Source organism: Panthera onca, chromosome C1, assembly GCF_046562875.1.
Source record: "Panthera onca isolate mPanOnc1 chromosome C1, mPanOnc1 haplotype 2, whole genome shotgun sequence".
NCBI lineage: Eukaryota > Metazoa > Chordata > Mammalia > Carnivora > Felidae > Panthera > Panthera onca.
The window spans coordinates 167903455-167925051 of NC_138346.1; the positions used below are offsets into that span (position 1 = coordinate 167903455).

Genomic DNA, 21597 nt, shown 5'->3' on the forward strand with positions numbered 1-21597 from the left:
CATCAAGATGCTGCTTGTGGCAGACTCTAATCATCATGCCAAAACTTCAATAGGACCACCTCTCCTTTGGGAGAGGAAAATCTGGGTAGTGTCCAATATGGGATGAAAAGAATGCTGAAAAGGGAGGCCCTTACAAGACCGAAAAGCAGAAGTGAAGAATCCTAGAGAAGCATGAAATCTGAGAAGGAGGTAATTAGGGACAGTGGCCAGTACCATAAGCGGTGGAGTAAAGAGCTGTGTGCCCACGAAGCAGGTGGTGAGGGCCCAGGTCCTTCTGATTCAATAGAAAATGATGGAGGACCAGTCCACGACCACAGACTATTACCCAGTGTTACTAATCACCCTCACAGGGAGAGAACGCCTGTCCCATGCACTGCGGTCACTCCCACACCACACATCATGACTCAACACCAACCACCAGGATTTGTGGTTCACAAGTCTCTTTAAAACTCAGTGCAAGCTGGCCTAGAAGCAGAAAAGAAAGTGAAGACGAAGAGAAAAAAACATTGCATTTTCATCTTAGGACTCTAGAAGTCTTCACCTAATTTAAGTCTAACCAATCTAAATATGAGCTGGTAATGAGACAGAGAAACTGAAGGGACCTTGTGAAAAGACAAACAAAAACAAAAACCTGGGATTTTGGGGGCTCATTTTCCTGCTTCTGTTCTTGCTAGGACCGGTACCCCACCCTACACATGGTTTATGGTACTGAAAATGTATGTTCTCCCTAAAGGACTTAATGATTTCTTTGGAGTCTTCTAGCACATAGGTAACATCTAAGGAGTGACTGGGCAGACAGGGATGTCATGAAGGTTTTCCAAGACCACTGACTGCAAACATCCTGACCCCAAGACCTGGGGCTCCAGGGCCTAAGACTCATGCAGGACACCTAGCTCGGTGCCTGAGAGGGCACATCCACCAAACCACCGTCCTCAATAAAGACCCAAACCTCAAGCGAGACGACAGTCTCTCTCCTTTCCTTTCAGAGGCTCCCACATGCTCTATCTGTATCTGCTCTCTCTAAATCTTCAATAAACTCTGCTCTCACTTCTCATTTGATTTCTATCCTGCACGAAGCCAAGGACCCTCAGGCCCAGCCAGCCTGCATCATCAGTAAATTGTCCAATAGGAAATATTAAACTCTGCCCATTAAACCAAGGATCACTTTCCAGGTAAGACGACTGACTCCCATAGTTGCCTCTATTCCAAATATGAGTTCCTAGATATCTGAAGATGTTTGCCTCGTATGTTGCCAGCAATGTACTGGCTGCTCGATTTCAACCCCTAAGTCTCAAGTCTCTACATCTTCTTCTGCCACACAATGCTATTCCAAACACCGTATACATGAAAGTGAATGCTCCACCAGACTTTCTAATTTTAGAACTCACTTTGAAATTTCCATGCTTTCTCCACCTGCCAAATTAAAGGAGGAAAACAAAGCAGCTGCCACAGCTGTTCTCCAAAAATTGGTACAGAGGTGACATACACTTTTTTGAGACAAGAATTTTCCACCTCTTGGGGCGCCTGGCTGGCTCAGTCGGTTGAGTGTCCGACTCTTGATTCTGGCTCATGTCATGATCCCAGGGTCATGAGATGGAGCCCTGTGTCGGGCTCGGTGCTGAGTCTGGAGCTTCCTTGGGATTCTCACTCTCTCTCCCGCTGCCCCTTTCCCCGACTCGCACTCCTCTCTCTCTGTCTAAAATAAAAATAAAATTAAAAAAAATTTTTTTCCAATTTTTTTTTTTTTAACTATAAAGCCAGAAGGTATCTGGAGTCTCTAAAAATGACCAAACTCAAAACAACAGAGCCACCTCACCACAGCAAGGCAGCAATGTCTGGCAGCAACCAGCAAAATAAGGTGATGTTTTCAAGTCACTGCACTTCTCAAGTATATAATTGGATTCTATCTCTTTGCAATCTCAGAACAAAATGATAAAGTCTTCGGGTAAATTTAAACCTAATCAAAGCAAACAATAACTGCTATCGTGATTATTCGTTTACTTAACTCCACATATTTTACGCAAAATATCAACATCCAGTTTATACGACATTTTTAAGAGCAATTACTTCTCCTTTGTGTAGAAAGCAACACTGGATGAATCTGTATCAAAAAGAAAAAAGATGGAAGGAAGGAAAAAAGAAAGAAAAAAAGCAAGCAAGTAGGCACTTTAAGAGGAATGATGTCCTAACAGACAGCTGCCTTGCCTTGTGTAACACTTCAACTGTTAAGAACAACACGCTTTAAAAATCAATCCTACAACTTTTTTTGCCTTTCACTGGCCAGTAACGATGAAACAGTTTTCCAAAACATGTTTATAATCAGGTCTATATAGCTAAAGGCAAACTGGATCAGAACCAGAATTACGGAAAGATTCTATCATCTTAATTTCACTTCTAGAAACACCACTTCCCACCCGCATTGGGTTCCTGGCTTCTGCCACTTAGAACATCTCACGCCGACTAACAGTAGTTCCAGCTATGGCTCAGCCAACCATCTGTGGCTGTCTTTCACAATCCTGGCCATTAAGGAAATGCAATGTTTCAGTGCTGTTTGGTTTGGCTAGATTCCTCTAGACATAAGCTAAGTGCATGCATTTTTTATTCTCCAGGGTTTGAGCTCCAGCAGTGTTTGTAACATGACATTCAAATCTAAAACTAACCTTGACAAGATAGATTTTGACTGGTGTTCTGAGACAACCTAACAGAAACATATAAGCTGGGGGGGAAAAAATCCTTCTGCAAGAATCTTAAATGTATTTCCTTAACAAAACTAACACTGCAATCAACTACTAACAACAAACACCAACACACTGGCCTACAACTAGGATCAGCTGGGTGAGGCACTCACCTTGGGCAAAAAAAAAATTGAAGGGGGCAACAAAAAACCAAATTCTAGTCATTAAGATAATATTTTAATGCAATATTTCAAAATACCAAAATTAGTGCAAAAAAATCTATGATGAAAATCAACCCAACCCTGCATTTAAACAACTCACTCCCATCCATAACAATTCTTTCTCAATCTGTCAGGTCTGGTTTTTATTTTAAATTCTTGTATTTTGTTCATTCTATTGCACTACCACTGATTTATTGAGTTTAATGGGCACCCCTTAAATTTTTCACTCCAGGACAGTGCTTTACTCACCTCACCCTACCACAGCCTCAGCCCTGCCAACACACATTAACTTAATACTCACGAGGCAATCTAGTGAGGTAGTCTCACCATTACTCTCATTTATAAATGAATAAACACAAAAAAGTTAGTTACTTTGCCCAAGATTGTAGAGTAAGGGTCACCAAGTCAGATTCCAAACCAGCTATGTAGTTCGGAGCCCACACTCTTTTTCTTTTTTTTTTTTTTCTTTTTTAATTTTTTAAAATGTTTGTTTATTTTTCAAGGGGAGAGAGACAGACCATGAGAGGGGGAGGGGCAGAGAGAGAGGGAGACACAGAATCCGAAGCAGCCCGATGCGGGGCTCAAACTCATGAGCCATGTAATCATGACCTGAGCTGAAGTTGGATGCTTAACCGACTGAGCCACCCAGGCGCCCTGAGCCCAAATTCTTAAAGACAAACATACCACCTCTTAGAGTTTTGTATCACAAAGGCATTCAGCATAAAATCATACAGTCCTAGATTTTAGGATATAACAGTATGTAGAAACTATCCAAATAAACTATAATTAATGACAATCTGGGCAAATTTAGTCATGATCTATTCATCACTGATCAGTGTCCTGCAATATTTAGGCTAAGTGGTAATTCCACCAAACTCCCAAATTTTTCTAACTTGTCCCTAATACTTTAAGCCATCTCAATGCTCAGAATGAACCAAGGGAGAGACAGAGTATCTGACCCCTCACTCAAAGGACAGGGCTACAGATCTGAGTAGCCTAGAGTAGCAGGTGTCTGTGCTTAGGTTCTGAGATACCCTCAAATACTGTCGGCTTTTCAAAGCTAACTGAGCCACAGTGTGCACTGCAGGACAATGTTCAGAAATACTCCCAAATAATGTGTTCATTTGAAAGAGGGTAGAGGGGTGCCTGGTGGCTCAGTTGGTTGAGTGTCGGACTTTGGTTCAGGTCATGATCTCACAGTTCGTGTGTTCAAGCCCCTCATCAGGCTCTCTGCTATCTGCACAGAGCTCCCTTTGGATCTTCTGCCCCTCCCCTGCTCTTCCTCTCTCTCTCTCTCTCAAAAATAAATAAACTTAAAACAAAACAAAACAAAACTTAGAAAGAGAGTAGATTTAGAAGTAAAGCCACTACAGCTACAATGATCCCACCATTTTAGTCAGTTGTTTGTTGAAGGTAGCCATCAGAGTTTAAAAGGGTCATAATGAAATCAGGCTGAAAAGAATTTAGAAAAGTTATCTTGGAAAGAATGGTTGAAGTAACCAAAGCTATTCTTCTGGATGGGAGGCCGGGGGGAGGACAACTTAGGTCCGGGAAGTGGTGCCTAGCAACTATTTTCAATTATCTGCAGAGTTAGTGGATTTAATTTGTGTGACACCAAAAGACTCAAGTTGGACAAGTGGATGACAGCTTATGGATGATGGTTTCAAGGACTGGCTTTCATCTCAGTATAAAGAAAAAAGTCTTCCAACAATTAGGCCCATCCAACAATGAAAAAGCCCTTCTCCAGTGGGGGAGTTGGCTGTCAGCTCCTAGAGAAGGGACCCAGCACAGAATGGCCACTTGGACAGAAGAACTCAAATTCCTTCCAATTCTAAGGCATTAAGAAAAGGAACAAATAATTAAACTTAACACATTCATTGTTGTGCATAGTGTTTAGTTACCAAAAACCCTAGAAAACTAAAACAAAACTATGAGCTCAATGGGAAGGAGGTCTTGCTCTTTCTTTGTATTCCAAACTAGATTCTTGATTTTTTTAAAACCAAGCCACTGAAGTAATACAAGTTAAAAATCAATCTCCCTTATAGAAAAAATAAACTGTGTCCTGAGACAGTATTTATAGTTACCATTTAAGAAAATTAGGAAGCTGAACTCATATATGCAATCAATATTTTATAGTTCTCCTGCAAATGACATTAGCTATTCTTACCAAGATCTACAGAGGTCATGCAGAAGGAAAAAATACAGAAGCAGTTAAGTCAGAATTTAGGAAAACAAAGCAAAGCCAAAGTCAAGTCAGATACATCAGCAGCCCAATACATTAAAAGACCTTGAGAAAATCTATCCAATCGGACATACAGGTAAAGTTAGAAAAATGTCCACCTTAATGATGACAAAATTTCTAAAAAGCAATTTTGGGTCTTCCCAAAGGAGTCTTCCAAAAGAGGCACACAAAGAAATTTAGTGGAAGTATTTTTGTTTGGACTAGAATGGAAACAAGACAGTTTTAAAAATTAGGTCAGCACAATTAATAGTTTAAAAACAATGAATGCTTGTAGCCTCTGCTGAGCAGCTGAGTGGTGCGCGCGCGCGCGCGCACACACACACACACACACACACACACACACACACACACACACCTATATATTGCCTAAATCCCACTAGATTATGCCAGTGATTCCATTCAAAGCACCACATTTACTGCAGAAGATTTTAAATGAAATCAAAGTATTACTACTCCAGGGAAGAGGGAAGAAACCACAGAGAGAACCCTCCTACTTGTCAGGCATTTTACGCAGATGACCCCATCTGACCCTCCCAAACAGCCCTGTGAGGTGGGGTTCTTACAACTGAGGAAATCAAGTTAATTAACTCTCCCCAAAGTTAACTAAGCCCATAAGAAGTTTAGACAGAGGTATGACAGAGGTATGACTCCAAAGCCCAACCTTATTTCCTCTAGGCCACAGAGCCAACTGCCGGTGCCTATCATTCGCTATGCCAAAACCACTAGAAACTTGCACCTGGAACTTCCTGCAGGTATGTTAAACTTGTCATTATCATCAACCCTGGACTATCTTCCTTTTAACTAGGTCCACTTTCCCCCACAATCACTGAAACTCATCCCTTTAAAGAGTTGCATTTGGCACTGCCATTCCCATGCACAGAGTCATATTAGGTATTGCAGCTTCTCCCAAATTCCCGTTTTCATTACTTTTACCTTATACCTGATCTAAACTGTTTGTGACACCACCTTAGCTGTGCTCCACTTTTTCTCCCCTACAATCCACTCCTACTTTGCTATGAAAAACAGCCATCATACCTCTAAAGGAATTTGAGGAAGGAATTGATTCCGAACCACCTTCCTATTTATAAACTCAATGTGGAATTACATGAAAGCCCCAAAGGACAATTCTAACTTTCATGCCTGTAATTGTTCCACCTCTAGGTTTCAATCAAAATATCCTTAAATGTAATCACCTCCTCTCATATATGATCCCTCCATCAAAAACACCCTGCTCCCATTTTTCTACCTGCCAGTACCTTACCCATCCTACAAGGCTCAGTTCTAACACCATCTCTCCCACAGCTTTCATGGACTTTTTCATCCAGAAATAGATCAAACAACTATTAAGCACTGTCTGACGGTATGTCAGACACTGGAAATACAAAAAGAACTCTATAAGTTTATACAAATGACTTTAGTGTTCTTTACACAGAGCCCAACCTGGGGTGGCTCGATCTCACAAACCAGGACATCATGGCCAGAGCCGAAATCCAGAGTTGGACACTTAAACAACTGAGCCACACAGGCACCCCTTCAGTGTTCTTATAAAAAATTTGTCATTCTTTTATGGGTTTTTTTAATGTTTTTGTTTATTTTTTGAGAGAAAGAGTGCAAGCAGAGGAGGGGCAGAAAGAGAGGGGGACAGAGGTCTGTGCTGACAGCAGAGAACCCGATGTGGGGCTCAAACTCACAAACTGTGAGATCATGACCTGAGCTGAAGTCAGACACTTAACCAACTAAGCCCACCCCAGGTGCCCCTCATTCATTTTTTTTAATAGCACTCAGTATAATCTGCCTTAATAAACAATTAATTGGGTGTATGTTTTACCTTGTCAACTCCTTAAAGGTGGAGACCATTTTTGATTCCTATTAACAGGATGCTACTGGAATACGCCGAATTTAACAAGTAGTTACTGATATTTGAAGTCTATCCATTTGTTGACATTTTAACATCTTAACTGTTCTCCCTACTTTCATTCTAGAACCTTCCAATCTAGTTTACAAATAGCCAGAGTGATCTATTTAAAATGTGAATGGGGGTGCCTGGGTGGCTCAGTTGAGCTTCTCTTGGTTTCTCTTGGTTTCGACTCAGGTCATGATTCCAGGCTCAGGTCATGATCTCAGGCTCAGGTCATGATCCCAAGTTTGTGGGATGGAGCCCTGCAATAGGCTGTGTGCTGAGTGTGGAGCCTGCTTAATATACTCAATCTCTCTCCCCCTACCCCTCTACACCTCTTGCATGCACTCTCTCTTGCTCTTTCTCAAAAAAACTAAAAATTAAAATAAAATAAAACAAACAAAAATAGTGTATTTCTTCAAGCAGAATAGAATATGAATCAGATTGTCAGTACCATATTTAAAAACATGGGCTTTACCTTGGATTAGGCAATGACACCAAAAACCTCAAGCTACAAAAGAAAAAAAGATAAACTGGACTTCATCAAATTTTAAAACTTTGCACTTCTAAGGACAACATCAAGAAAGGTAAGAAGGCAACCCACAGAATGGAAGAAAATATATGCAAGCCATATATCTAAAAAGGGACTCGTGGGGTGCCAGGATGGCTCAGTTGGTTGTGTCCGACTTTGGCTCAGGTCATGATCTCACAGTTTGTGGGTTCGAGCCCCGTGCCAGGCTCTGTGCTGACAGAATAATACTCAAAATAATAAATAAACGTAAAAAAATTTTTTTTAATAAAAAAAATAAAAAGGGACTTGTATCCAGAATATATAAAGAACTCAACACAGAAGGAACACATGAGGCCATCTAAAAAATGGACAGGATAGACATTCACCAAAGAAGATGTACAAATGGTCAATAGGACATGAAAAGATGTTCAATTATCATTAGTGCTTAAAGAAATGTAAATCAAAATCACAATGAGATACCACCTCATGCTCATTAGGGTGTGAAAATCAAAAAAGACATAAAATAACAAGTATGACAAGAATATGAAGACATCGCCACCTTCATTCATTGTTGGTGGGAACATAAAATGGTTGAGCTGCTTTGGAAAACAGGTGGCAGTTCCTCAAGATTTTTGAAAAACTTTTTTAATGTTTTTTTTTTTGAGAGAGAGAGAGAGAGAAAGAGAGAGTGCATGCACACAAGGAAAGGGGAAGAGAGAGAGGGACACACAGAATCCAAAGCAGGTTCCAGCCTCTGAGCTGTCAGCACAGAGCCCGATGCGGGGCTCGAACTCGTAAACTGCAAGCTCATGACCTGAGCCAAGGTTGACTGCTTAGCTGCCTGAGCCAGCCAGGCACCCCAAGATGTTAAACATAGTGTTACCATATGATTCAGCAACTCCACTCCTAGGTATATACATGACAAGAGAGATGACAACATATATTCACATAAAAATCTGTATATCAATGTTAATAGCAGGAAACAACCCAAGTGTCCATCAACTAATGAATGAATAAACAAAATGTGGTATATCCATACAATAAATATTACCTGGCAATAAAAAGGATTGAAGTAGTGATACATAACTACAACATAGTTGAACTTTGATTTGAAAACATGCTTACTGAAAGAAGCCAAAGACAAAAAGTAGTATCTTGTATGAGTCCATTTACCTGACATATTCAGAGTAGGCAAATCCATACCAACAGAAAGTAGATCAGTGATTGCCAGGGGCTGGACGGAGGGGAAATGGGGAATGACTACTTATGAGTGCAGTTTCTTTCTGGGGTAATGAAAATGTTCTCAGATTAGGCAGTAGTGATGTGATGGTTGCATGATGCTATAAATATACTAAAAACCACTGGAACCACTGGTTTTATATGCTATATAAGGGTAAGTGCTATTGTAGATATCTCAGTAAAGGTGTTATACATAAAAAATAATGACAATAACAACAAAACCCCAGTCACTCTTCATCCAGTTACATGGAAGCCCAAACTCCTGATCATGCCTCAAAGCCCTATGCCAACCTTTGCAGCCTCCCCTTCTACCATCTCCTTCTTACAGTGCTCCAGAAACACTTGCCTCCTCTCTTCCAGGAAAAACTCACTCCTACTCTAGGGTTTCTCCACATGCCCTTCCTCTGCCCCCAAATCTTCACACACCTGGCTCCTACCCTCACTCAGGGCTCAGCTTAAACATCATCTCAGAGAGGCCTTCTCCAACCCACAGTCTAAAGTGGCCTTCCCAGGCACTCTCCATCACTGTACTATCATATTTTGGGGGGAATACTTATATAGCATACAAGGCTTAAGGCATAAGGTATACAAGGTTACCTTGACTATTTTTCCCTTGTTTATAGCCCATCTCCCCTCCTGCCATAACAGGCAATCAAAACGTTTGTTGAACTAAACTGACACTAGTGAATTTACTGTTGAGATGGTTAGAGACTATATAACTGATGTTACAAAACAGATCACCTTACAGGGAGATGACAATGAATGCCATATTATAGATACAGATGGGTATAAGAGGAATTTCAGAGAAAAAATGACATGTAGCTGCAACAGCTGTGGAAAACTTCACAGAAGCGATGAGACTGAAAATAGACTTTGAGAGATTAAGTGTGAAAGGCATTCCAGGAGAAAGGTGCACCTGAACAATGCCCTCCCCACCTTGTCCATGACCTCACAACACTTCACCCACACACATCCCACCATGACTCATGGGAACATAATGCGAAACCTAGAACTTGAACCCGAAATGGTGAGTGCCTCAAGGGTTCTTCTGCATGCCTCCTCATACCTAATGTAGGCATAGAAACATCTGCCAAATGACTAACGAAACATCAGGCTCAGGTATTATTCCAGAAGTCTTACCATTACAATGAACGGTAATTTCTACCTCCTCACAGTTGCATAAAGTTTCTATTTTAGACTTTTTGGGGTTCTTTTTTTGGGGAGGGAGGAGGAAGTCAGCGTTTCCTTAGATTTTTGTTTTAAATGTTTCAGGAACAGAACAACAAAACACATACCTCTAGACTACCCTGGAACCTGCTGACCTCAGTGTACTTGTAGAGAGCTGAGCTGCAATGATGCCCTGGCCATCCATTGTTCCGTGTCCTGTTTATAAGACATGAAGTGGATATTTCACTATGTACTGGAGTACCTGGACGGCAGCATGACATAATGGGAAGTTTAACCCTACCTATGGAGTCCCAAGTTTGACTACTAGCTTCTCTACCTTACTAGCTATTTGACCTAAAGCAAGTAATCCGACCTCTCTGAGCCCATTTCTTCATTTGCAAAAGGATGTAGTAACAACTGCTCTGTAGATCTGTGTGTAGACTAGAGAATAAAACACATCCATTAGCCAGTGCAGGGCCTAGCACATGCTCGACCAGTGCAAATGTTAGTTATGATGACCAAGTGACAGGAATATAAAGTGCCAAAGTCACAGGTCGTAGGTCAATAACGAAGTGCTGAAGAACAGAAAACAATTGATTTCTAGCTTGTTGGGAATTTGATGAGCAGGAGTGACTGTGCATTATTTCAATATCATCAGCCTCTCTGGCTAAATAAGAGATGTTTGCTGCCAGGTCTGTCATTTAACTAGTACCAAGAACTCTTGGAACTTGGACATGGGACTGTTAAAATATAACATCAGCCATCTAATTGTACTTCATGAAACTGTACCAATGAGACCTTTTGGACCATGTCTTAAAGGTGAACTTGAGAACTAAACATTAAGGGGGGGGGGTGCGGTACAGAGTAATGCAAAGCCTCTACTACCTGCTCATGCTTTAAAAAACAATCTAGTTTGCTAAAAGAGCTGAGCTATCTGACCCACTGTGTAAAAGAATACTGTCTAAAAGTTTACAAGAAAAACAATTTCCTAGTCCTTAAATCTTCTTACAACATGCATTACACAGATTGCTTAAGAGCAGAGTAGCCTAATACCATTTAACAATTTACTTGGTAGATTTTAAAGGAAATAGGCAATTCAATATGTCCTCTATAATGGGTAGATTTGTAGCTAATAGTCTGGTACTCAACTTATGAGTTTCATGATCAGGTGCCATCACTTGAGTTCTAGGAAGTTTGGAGCAGAAGTGTAAAAGCTTCATAAATTATGATGCTAATATATTTGTGTGTATCTTAAAGATAAGCACCAAGTAATGAAAACTGGAAAAAGTGATATGTAGCAGGTACAGCAACCTTTTCCTTTAATAGCATAATAAGAGATGAATAAAGGCCAAAATGGTAACACACAGGTGTGATCAAGCCACAAGAGCAATGATCTCTTGTGGACCATACACGAGCTCTGAAAGGAGTTCCAGTTATATGGTGGCAACAACCATCCCATCTCCTCACCTGGCAGCTGGACTCATCCGTCAAAACTTAGCTCAGGAATCATCTCTAGAAACCCTTCGGTAATCTCACCACCTTCTCAATGCTAGGTTGGCCATACTACCCCATATCCCACAGGACCTACACATGTACATCTTTCAGCCTCTATTACCTTATCCTTGTTTACCTGCCTCAACCTCCTTCAGGAAATAGACTTTGTCTCACTTCTTTGTATCCCACAAGCCAACACTGCTTGGCACTTACATATTTGCTGAAAGACATAGTTACTAGGACATTCAAGTCCTAGTCAAGCATGCTTTGTATACCAAAGGACAGTAACTAACCTAAATTCCATCAACAGAAGATTAGTTAAATCAGCAGTTCTCCAAGTGAGGTCCAAGGACCCCAGGAGTCCATTAACACCCTTTCTGGGGTCTGTGAATTCCCCTTTTCTCTAACTACACATCTATGTGAAGCCAAGTATTCTTTCTGTACTTTAACCAAAACAACACAGCACACAAACTGAACGAAGAACCAGATAGAAGAATCCAGCTTTCTTTTACAAAGCAAGACATTGAAGAGATTTGCAAATAGATGAAAACAACACTATTCTTCTCAGATTTTGTTTTGGAAAATAGTTATTTTTCATAGAAATGTTAATCTGTAATGGATTTATCGTCATGTTTAATGAATTCACAAACATTTTTTTAAATTTCCCAGTTTTAACTTCTAATATAGTTAGTAGCTAGAAGTATAATCCATCTAAAAGGCTCTATTGAGACGCCTGGGTGGCTGGCTCAGTCAGATAAGGATCCAATTCTTGATTTTGGCTCAGGTCCTGATCTCACAGTTCATGAAACCTGAGATTGAGCCCAGTGTTAGGCTGGGCGCCAACAGCGTGGATCCTGCTTGGGATTCTCTCTCTCCTCTCCCTCTGCTCGAGGGTGCTCTCTGAAAACAAATAAATAAATTAAAAAAAAAAAAGCTCTATGGAGTGCTCAGTGAGTTTTGTTTTGTTTAGAAAGAGTGGGGGAGGGGCAGAGAGAGAATCTTAATCCTCCACTGAGCACAGAGCCTAAGGCAAGGCTTGATCCCATGACCCTGGGATCATGACCTGAGCCAAATCAAGAGTCAGACATTCAATGGACTGAGCCATCCAGGCACCCCTCAATGAGTTTTTTTTTTTTTTTTTTTTTAAGTGAGTATGCGTGGGGGAAGGGACAGAAAGAGGGAGAGAAAGCACAGTAAGCAGGCTAGGGTCCACACTGTCAGCCCCAGGCCAAACTCGGGGCTCAATCTCAGGAACTGTGAGGTCATGACCCAAGCCAAAATCAAGAGTCAGATGCTTAACCAACTGAACTACCCAGGTCCCCTCAATGAGTTTTAAATGTGAGACCAAAATGTCTGAGAATGGCTGGTTAGAAAAACTATGGTTACAACTGTAACATAAAATTATGGGTCTGGGCACCTGGGTGGCTCAGTTGGTTAAGCGTCTGACTCTTGATTTTCTGCTCAGGTCATGATCTCCTGGTTTGTGAGATCAAGCCCCACATCAGCCTCTGTACTGACAGTGCAGAGTCTGCTGGGGATCCTCACTCTCTCCCTCTCTCTCTGCCCCTCTCCCAGCCATTCTCTCTCTCTCTCTCTCTCTCTCTCTCTCTCAGTGAATAAACTTAAAAAAAAAAAAAAAAAGAGTATGTGGCCATTTTTCAAAAAGAGTAAGATAGATTGATACCTGCTAATAGAAACCATGTCTAAGCTATACTGCTAAGTCTAAAGAAAGATATGAAAAACAAAATATAAATTTGTACTTTTTAAAAAAGAGGCTACTGCCATCTATATATATGCTATATATATGTATGCATAAATTCTCTGGATGAACATTCAAGAAAAGTAACTAGTAGGTATCCTGGTAGAGAGAGGAACCATGGGTCAGGGAACATGTATTCCTGTAGAGAGTAACTGGGGAACCACCGGTCAAGGAGGGGAGAGAGACTTTCCACACCATTTCTGGTGTAGTTTGAAAATTTTACCATCTGCACATATTACCTTTCCAAAAAAAACAAAAGTGGGATAAAAATTATATTAAAAGAGTACAGGGGCACTAAGCTCATATTAAAGAACACATTGTAATGACACTAAAAAATAATAAATGATATGTTGTGCAATAAAGCAAGCAATTTTCAAAATAGTAACACAAAGTTTATTCTTGAAATTCAGTCTGGAAGGATACACTGTTTTTAAAAGTATTAACAGTATTTTTTCCTTCCAGTTAGTGGGATTACAAGTGTTTGTCTTATTTATTTTTCTTGTTTTTTTAAACCTTTGATAACTTACACATACTATTTTTATAACCAGAAAAACAAGGAGAGTTTAAATACATATCAATGTATGTGTACCCACGTCTATACTTAAATATTTACTAAGCCAAAAACTACATGAATAATTTAGAACCTATTATCTGCTTTTCAACCAAGCCCTTGACTAGAAGCTTGTAAGCTAATTTTTTTTTTTTTTTTTTTTTAAGTAGGCTCCCCCGCACAACATGGGGCTTGAACTCATTAACCCTGAGATCAAGAGTTGCATGCTATACTGACTGAGCCAGCCAGGCACTCTTGTAAGCTAAGTTTAAAATTCCTTTCTTCTACAGTTTAAAAACTACTCTGATCCAGTCATTTTATTTCTTTTTCTTTTTAAATTTTTTTTAAGATTTTATTTATTTTTGAGAGAGAGAGAGAGTCAGAGCACAAATGGGGGAGGGACAGAGAGAGAGAGACAGAATCTAAAGCAGGCTCCAGGCTCTGAGCTGTCAGCACAGAGCCAGACGCGGGGCTCCACCTCACCAGCCATGAGATCGTGAAGTGAACAGAAGTCTGACCTGAGCAGAAGTCGGACGCTTAACCAACTGAGCCACCCAGGTACCCCTAGTCATTTTGTTTCTAGTAACCTATGCCAAGGAAAATATATTTGCTGAATGATTTACATGCAGTGACGTTCATAAGAGCATTATTAAACAGCAAGTAACCCAAATGTTCCACACCAGACTGGTTAGGCACACTCCAGTTCAACCCTAAGGCACATTCACCCAAGTGCTAAGGCCAAAATCCCAGGACTGATCTCTGGGCTGCTTTCTCTCCATCACCGCTCACCACCAGCTCATTCATCCCCGTAAACTCTGCCTTCATTTGCATCCTAAAGCCCTTCATTTCTCTCTGCCTTCACAACTACCCCCCAATCCAAGCCATGGTCCACTCTCCTCATCTACATTGGTCTTCCTGGTATCACTCTAGCTTAACTGGAGTCACTTCACACAGCATCCCAAAGTTCAACTTTTAGAGTAAATCCTTTCATGTCATTATCTTATTTAAAACTCTTCAATAGCTTTTCAGTGCCCTTTAGATAAAATCTAATTCACATTTTCCAAATTTTCCACAAGGTACAACTAAAGCTCCTTTTAAAAAATGACCACACTGGGGACACCTGGGTGGTTCTGTTGTTTGAGCGTCCAACTTTGGCTCAGGTCATGATCTTGCAGTTCATGAGTTCAAGCCCCACATCAGGCTCTGTGCTGTCAGGGCAGAGCTGGCTTCAGATTCTTTGTCCCCCTCTCTCTGCCCCTCTCCTGCTTGTGCTCTCTTAAAAATACTGGGGCGCCTGGGTGGCGCAGTCGGTTAAGCGTCCGACTTCAGCCAGGTCACGATCTCGCGGTCCGTGAGTTCGAGCCCCGCGTCGGGCTCTGGGCTGATGGCCCGGAGCCTGGAGCCTGTTTCCAATTCTGTGTCTCCCTCTCTCTCTGCCCCTCCCCCGTTCATGCTGTGTCTCTCTCTGTCCCAAAAATAAATAAAAAACGTTGAAAAAAAAAAAAAAAAAGAAAAATAAATAAAAAGTGACCACACTGGGTGCACCTGGGCAGCTCAGCCGGTTGAGTGTCTGACTCAGGTCATGATCTCATGGTTCACCAGTTCGAGCCCCTGTTGGGCTCTATGCTGACAGTGCAGAACCTGCTTGGGATTCTCTCTCCCTCTCTCTGCCCCTCCCCCACCCATACTAGCTCACTCTGTTTATCAAAATCAATAAATAAACTTAAAAAAAAAAAAAAAAGACCACACTGAAGACTGCTTAGATTCAGCTGTTCATGTAGCCAAAGCAGATGTACTCTCAGGGGACACCTTATTCAAGTCACAAATTGTTCTTTCAACACCCATAAAAACCCTCAAAGAAACCAGGCATTGTTGAGTGGACCTGTGGAATAGACAGATCCTCCAAAATGGTCAGACCCTTGACCCGAGCTATACCCCAAGTCTTACCAAGCTAGAAAAAAAAATGGAACATAGCATATTCCAGAAATCCTATTAATATTCTACAGAACAACTATTTAAATTTGTTTCGGATATCTTGTTCAACTCTGTCAAGTCTCTAGATACAACCTCTCTATCCTCCAAGACTCAGAAGTTTTCACTCTTACGTAAGATACACATTTATACTTAACAAATGCAAAAAAAAAAAAAAAAAAAAAAAAAAAAAATCCAGAGCCCTCTGAACTAGGTCATCTTTTCACAGAAAAGAGGCTCAGGCCACAGTCTAATTTGAAATGCTGGTCCCATATGCAAACCCCAGCAAAAGCTGCAGTTAATATTAATTAAGAGCAGAAACACGTTTGTTCTTGAACATTCTTTCACCCAGTCAAGTCCAGGATGCTTCCAAATGGAAATCTGCCAATTTTCCTGTACTTGAGATAGGAGATCCAGTACAGAATAAGGTGATTTTTTTAAATGCCACTGTTTGTCCAACCCTTAAAACGGGATTCTCACATCCTTTCAGAGGGAGGTTTCAGCCACTATCACTCAACAAATGGAGACTAATGTCTCTAACAAACTTCTAATAAAGTTTTAATAAGACTCACTACTAAGCGCCAGCAGTGTGTGTGCACCCACATTCCTACACATATACACACATACACAGAAAAGCTAATATTCTTTATGACAGAATGTAGGACCCACCTCCTGGCAATCTATAATTCTCCCTTCTATTTACTCATGCAATGCATGCACTAAAGAAAATGAGAAACTTGGGGCGCCTGGGTGGCTCAGTCGGTTGAGCAACCGACTTCGGCTCCGGTCAAGATCTCACGGTTTATGAGTTCAAGCCCCCGCGTCGGGCTCTGTGCTGACAGCTCGGAGCCTGGAGCCTGTTTCAGATTCTGCATCTCCCTCTCTCTCTGCCCCTCCCCCATTCATGCTCTGTCTCTGTGTCTCAGAAACAAACAAACATTAAAAAAATTAAAAAAAAAAAAAAAAAGAAAGAAAGAAAGAAAATGAGAACCAAAGACTTGGGTGTGAGTCTTCAAATAAAGTCTTTGATTAAGTCTCAGCCTACACTGCTTCAGGCCAATTAGACAAAGTCAAAGGGTGACAGCTATCATGAGACTGACTAATCTCAGATCCATAGTAGGCACAAACTTTTACCATAAATCAAAACTGAACAGAATGGACTCAATTGCTGGAGACTATCTGACTCTTGGATAGTAGACAGAATTTGTGACCCAAAGACCTGTTGAACTCTTTCTATGCATTAAGTACTTTGCCATATCCCTGACCTTGAAGTCTCTTCAGAGGGTACTGGAACATGGTGAAGTTAGAAGTGACAAGTGACACATGATTATCTTAAATACTGCTACAGCCCCCCAGTACCTAGAACACTGTCTGACACATAGCAGGTACTTGGTAAATACAGGATGAATCAGACAGACATTTGCTGTAACGCATTGTAACTGTATGTGACAGCAGCAACAGAATCAACAAAGCCACGCGCAGAGGAAAGAAATGAATTCTGCCAGGGCAGGTAAGGGAAGACTTCCAGAAGCAATGAGTAGCCCTTCCCTGGGAGAGCATTTTTTCAGCAGGCAGTGGTTGCAGGAAAGCCATGTGGACAGGAGTATTCCGGAATCAAGGTTGGAGCAGATGGCCTGAGCTACCTTCCAACTCGAATTCCTACCAAGGTTTTCTTTCCGGGGGTTCTGTTATGCTTCCTCAGCTTCTTCAAATGTTCCAACTATAAAGGTATACATACAGAGGAGCTGTTGTGCTTCTCTATCAGGAAATTAGCTAAAAGCAAACAGGCAAAAGAAAAATACCGTGGAATGTTTTGTTTACCAGGCAATGAGCCTGTGAGACTCTAAGAAACTTCTGCGAGAAAAATAATCCAAGAAAACCCTGTAAGTCCACTAGAAACAAGCCACTTTGAAAACAAATTGCTGTCCTTCATTTTTCTTCTCTTTCCTTGATAAACAGTTTTTAAATTGGTTTATAAAAAAAACTACTTGGTACCCAACAGAAAAAGAAAATCTGAACATTTTGTAGTCATGTCATACTGTAGGGAGAAACACTTGGAGAAAATGAAGCTGTGTGAAAGAGAACAGAAACTAAAATCCAAAAACCAAACAAAGTTTAAAAAAAAAAAGTGAGAATAAGGGAAAACAGCAAGTGGAAAGTTTTCAAAACCTCTAAGAAAGTTCTGAAGTAAGCCACTTCCTATCACATTCTCTTTAAAAATGGAAAGGGCACTAATCCAGTCTGGGATGGACAGGGTGAGGTCTTTCAGGCCAGAAGGAAACGAGTCCCCAAGTCAGGTAGAGGGAATGCTAAGAAACGGGCCCAATGCCACTTAAGCGTTTCCTCCCCTGACCAAGTCTCTGGCTCTCTACCACGGAGAAGCTGGAGCCAATCACAAAACCCTCCGGCTGAGAGCCAGCCTTCCCTCTCACACTGCTCTTCCCCCAAACTGCATTCCAAAACAAAAAGAATAAAATGCATTGAAAAGTGGTATTAAAATTAAAACAGACCCAATTGAGGCAAGAGAAAATTCAAGGTGCAACCTGGTACACACAACTTTTCCTTCTGAGAGATGAGAGGCGGCAGGCGAGTCTTCTTGAAAATCAAAATAAAAGCTTGCTTTTGCAATCTGTTTAAGAGATAAATAAAACTCTGCCTTTGAGATACTTCCTAGATACTTCCTAGATTCCTAGGTTTTACGCTGTTTTCCAGCACAGTCCTCTTGAAACTAATCTGCGCTTCTGTAATGAAGATCCCTGGGTAATTAGCCCACGGATGGGCATTAACCACCCCGGACACCGCTGAGGGCGGTAGAGAAGCTCCCGTTTGCAAATAACAAGTTTTCATAAAGGAGTTGCTTATTATAAGAATATGCATCCCAGAAAGGTTATGTACCAGCGGCGCAACAGCTACCTCTTGCCTGTCAATGCCAATTCATCAGGAACCGGGGTTGCCGTGGGGGTGGAAGGAGAGGGGTGAAGGGCCCTATTGAAAGACTAAGCCATCAGGCGACTTACATCCCCAAATTCACGACGCCAGCCAAGGGAGGCATTCTCAAGAAGCCATTTCCAGGGAAGCTGGATTCAAAATGTAATTTCTCAGATTGAGTCTCCTACTACGTAGTCTCCTAACGGCCAGGCCCCGGCTTGCGAAGGAGGGGTGTTAGTGGTGAGAGTTTACCTTAGAAGGCGGCAGCGGACAGACAGGCCTTTCAAAGCCACCAGGGCTCTGCCCGGAGGCCCAGGGTGACGCGGAGGGGCAGGAACAGTGCGCGGCTGGGGGCCCCGCGGCGCCACAGGTTCCCCAGAGCGCAGCAGGACCGGACTCCCACAGGTGGGCGGCGAGAGCGGGGGACGCCCCAGTTCCCCGGGGACGCGTGGGCTGGGAGGGCTTATCCTTAAGGAAGCAGGGCGAGAGGGAAGCTCGGGGTTTTCAGCTGTCTGGTTCTCCCTCAGCTGGGTGGTTACAGGCTTTTCCCCAAGGCAAGAGGAGTCCAGGCGAGGAGAGGAGAAGCATGCACCTCCCACCCTCCTCCCGGCGAGCCTCGGCACCCTCCTGGGGCGCGGTTAAGCCGCACCACCGCGGGCCACCGTTTGCATGCTCCCAGGCACGTAGGAGCCTGCACGACCACATGCGGGCGGGGGAAGGGCGCCCGGGGACCGAGGAGACCCGACCCAACCCGATCCCGCTACGGCTCACCCCCGCCCCTCGCCCCCGCACCCCTCACCCGTGTTGGCTTTGATGTTCTCCCGCAAGAAGTGGCCGCTGGAAAGATGCTGGAGACCAAAGCTCTGAGCGATCCTCTGGCACACGGTGCCCTTGCCCGAGCCGGGCGGCCCAAGGATGACCGCGCGCAGGAGTTTGGAAGCCATTGCCTTCGCCAGGCAGGGAGGGGGCGGCCAAACGGACAACCCGGACAGCGGCCTCAGAGAAGCCCGGGGAACTTTATGGCTTCTGCTTCTGCCTCTGACACTCTCCGCTCGCGCGGGGACTCGCCGGGCGCCCCTGCAGGGGGAAGGAGTGACTTTTGAGACAACCCCTCCCTTCAGCCCCGCGCCGGGGCCGGCTCAAAGGCGGAGAAAGGCGCCACGCTACCCATCCCCGCCCTCCTCGCCCCCACGCCGCGATTCAGGACAAGTCCGGAGTCCCCGCCCCTGGCGGGGTCGGACTCGGGGGCTCTGAGGGCGGCCCGGCCAGGCCCACCTCTATCCCTTCCTCTTTCGTTTCCCACGCGGCGTTCGAGGAAGGGGCCGGGCGGCCTGGCATCCCCGCGCCAGTCTCCACCGAGGGGGACGCCGGGAGGGGCGGTGACTCCAAGCGCGCCCCCAGTCGCCCCACGCACCGGTCGGCCTGGGGGCTGAGCCCCTGCCCCTACCCTCGCACGTGGGCAGCGCTGAGTCTGCGCCGCGGCCCCTCCCCAGCGGCTGTCAATCCCCGGGAGTCGCCACTGCCCCCGCCGCCCGCGCGGACCGCCCAGCGCCCACCTCCGCCGAGGGCGGACGGATGCGCTCCCCGCCGCGGGGAACCCGAGTCCGACGCCTCTCCACCCCAAGCAGTCAAACACACACCTCGGCTGGGACGCGGCGCTCCGAGAGGCTTCCAGCCCGGATCCTGCTGGGCGGCGCCGCCTCCGCCCGCCCCCACTCCGAGCCCCAGCCGGCCGCGCGGGACTCGCGCCTTACGTAAGCCGGGAAGACCGGCTCCGCGCGAGCTGTCGGCCGGCGCCCCCTCCCCTTCCCGCCGCTCGGCTCCCACCCCGCCCTCCCAGCCCACGTGCTCCCCACCACCCTGCGGGGGGCGCCAGGACTCAGACCCACCTCTTGCACTCGCCCGGGGACCCCGTTTACTGTCAAGGGGAAGGAAAAATACAACTTGTTGAGTGCCTACTATGCGTCAAGTTCAGGGCTAGTGGTTTCCTTACGCAACAACCGTTCCAGATATTCACAGATGAGGAAAGGAGGCTTGGAGTATCGTCATTCATTCAACAAACGTTTGTTGATCTCCTACCGTGTTCCAGACACTGTTTTAGGCGCTTGGCATATAGCTGTGAATCAAAGAGGTGGAATCTTGCCCAGAGTGCAGCGGGAGTTTTGAACCCTTATCTGCCTGGCTCCAAAGCCCAGGCTCTTTGGGGAAGAAGGAAAGAGGAAATGGTCACTCACCTGGGCTCAGGTTTTTAGAGCCTACTAATTTCAGGACTTCAGGGCCCAGGATGTTGGCACTACAATTAACAATTCACTAAGTCCCAGGGGCACTATCTCCCCCCTCCCTTCCCCTGCGTATCCCCATCCATATTCTCTTAAATCTGCTCCCACTCCCCACAGGGCCCTCATTTCCCACTGAGACTAGTGTGATAACTGCCAGCCCATGTAAGCTGCTAGCTTCCGCTAGTCTGCGGAACCGCCAGAGACATTGGTAAAGTGCAAATCAATTTCTATTATTTCCTCACCTCGGATAAAAATCATCCCTTCAGGATAAATTTACAAAGGGACACACAGGTGCCTGCCAAAAACCTTTGCAAATTCCCCTGCCCCCTCCTCTTTCTGCAGGCCTCCTGCCTTTCAGGAAATCAGTGCAGGATTTTCAGTGCAACTACCCATGGCTCACAGACGGGGAGGGAGAGCGTGGAGAAGAACCTCCTCTAGAGTCCTGGCTGCACTGTTTGTGTTGGGGGCTGGGTGAGGAAGAGTGTGGCAGAGTATTCCTTTCTGCCCCTCCCTGGCATCTTCAGCCCTTCTCCTTTAGTAAGTTCTCCATAGCCAGACAGCCAGACAGTGCCTAGTCTCTGGCTACCTGGGAGCACACCCAGGCCACCCACTTCAGGCCAGTGTTTGTTCCATAGGCTCATCCCCTTGTCAAAAATATCTCAGA

The 21597-nt window shown here is 44.0% G+C and overlaps 1 protein-coding gene across 7 annotated transcripts in view; it reads right to left on the reverse strand.

Moving 5' to 3' along the window:
* The window catches only part of AK4 (adenylate kinase 4), a 74581-nt gene extending 54026 nt beyond the window's left edge, over window positions 1-20555 (reverse strand). Inside the window, exons 1-2 of one of the 7 annotated variants that reach the window (XM_060623938.2) lie at window positions 20295-20555; window positions 19454-19731 (exon numbers count right to left, since the gene is read on the reverse strand). In XM_060623938.2, the coding sequence (XP_060479921.1) occupies window positions 19454-19598 (145 nt within the window). In that variant the 5' untranslated portion in view covers window positions 19599-19731; window positions 20295-20555. The other 6 variants (XM_060623934.2, XM_060623935.2, XM_060623936.2 and 3 more) reach the window with 6 other exon arrangements.
* Window positions 20556-21597: the final 1042 nt, after the last annotated feature.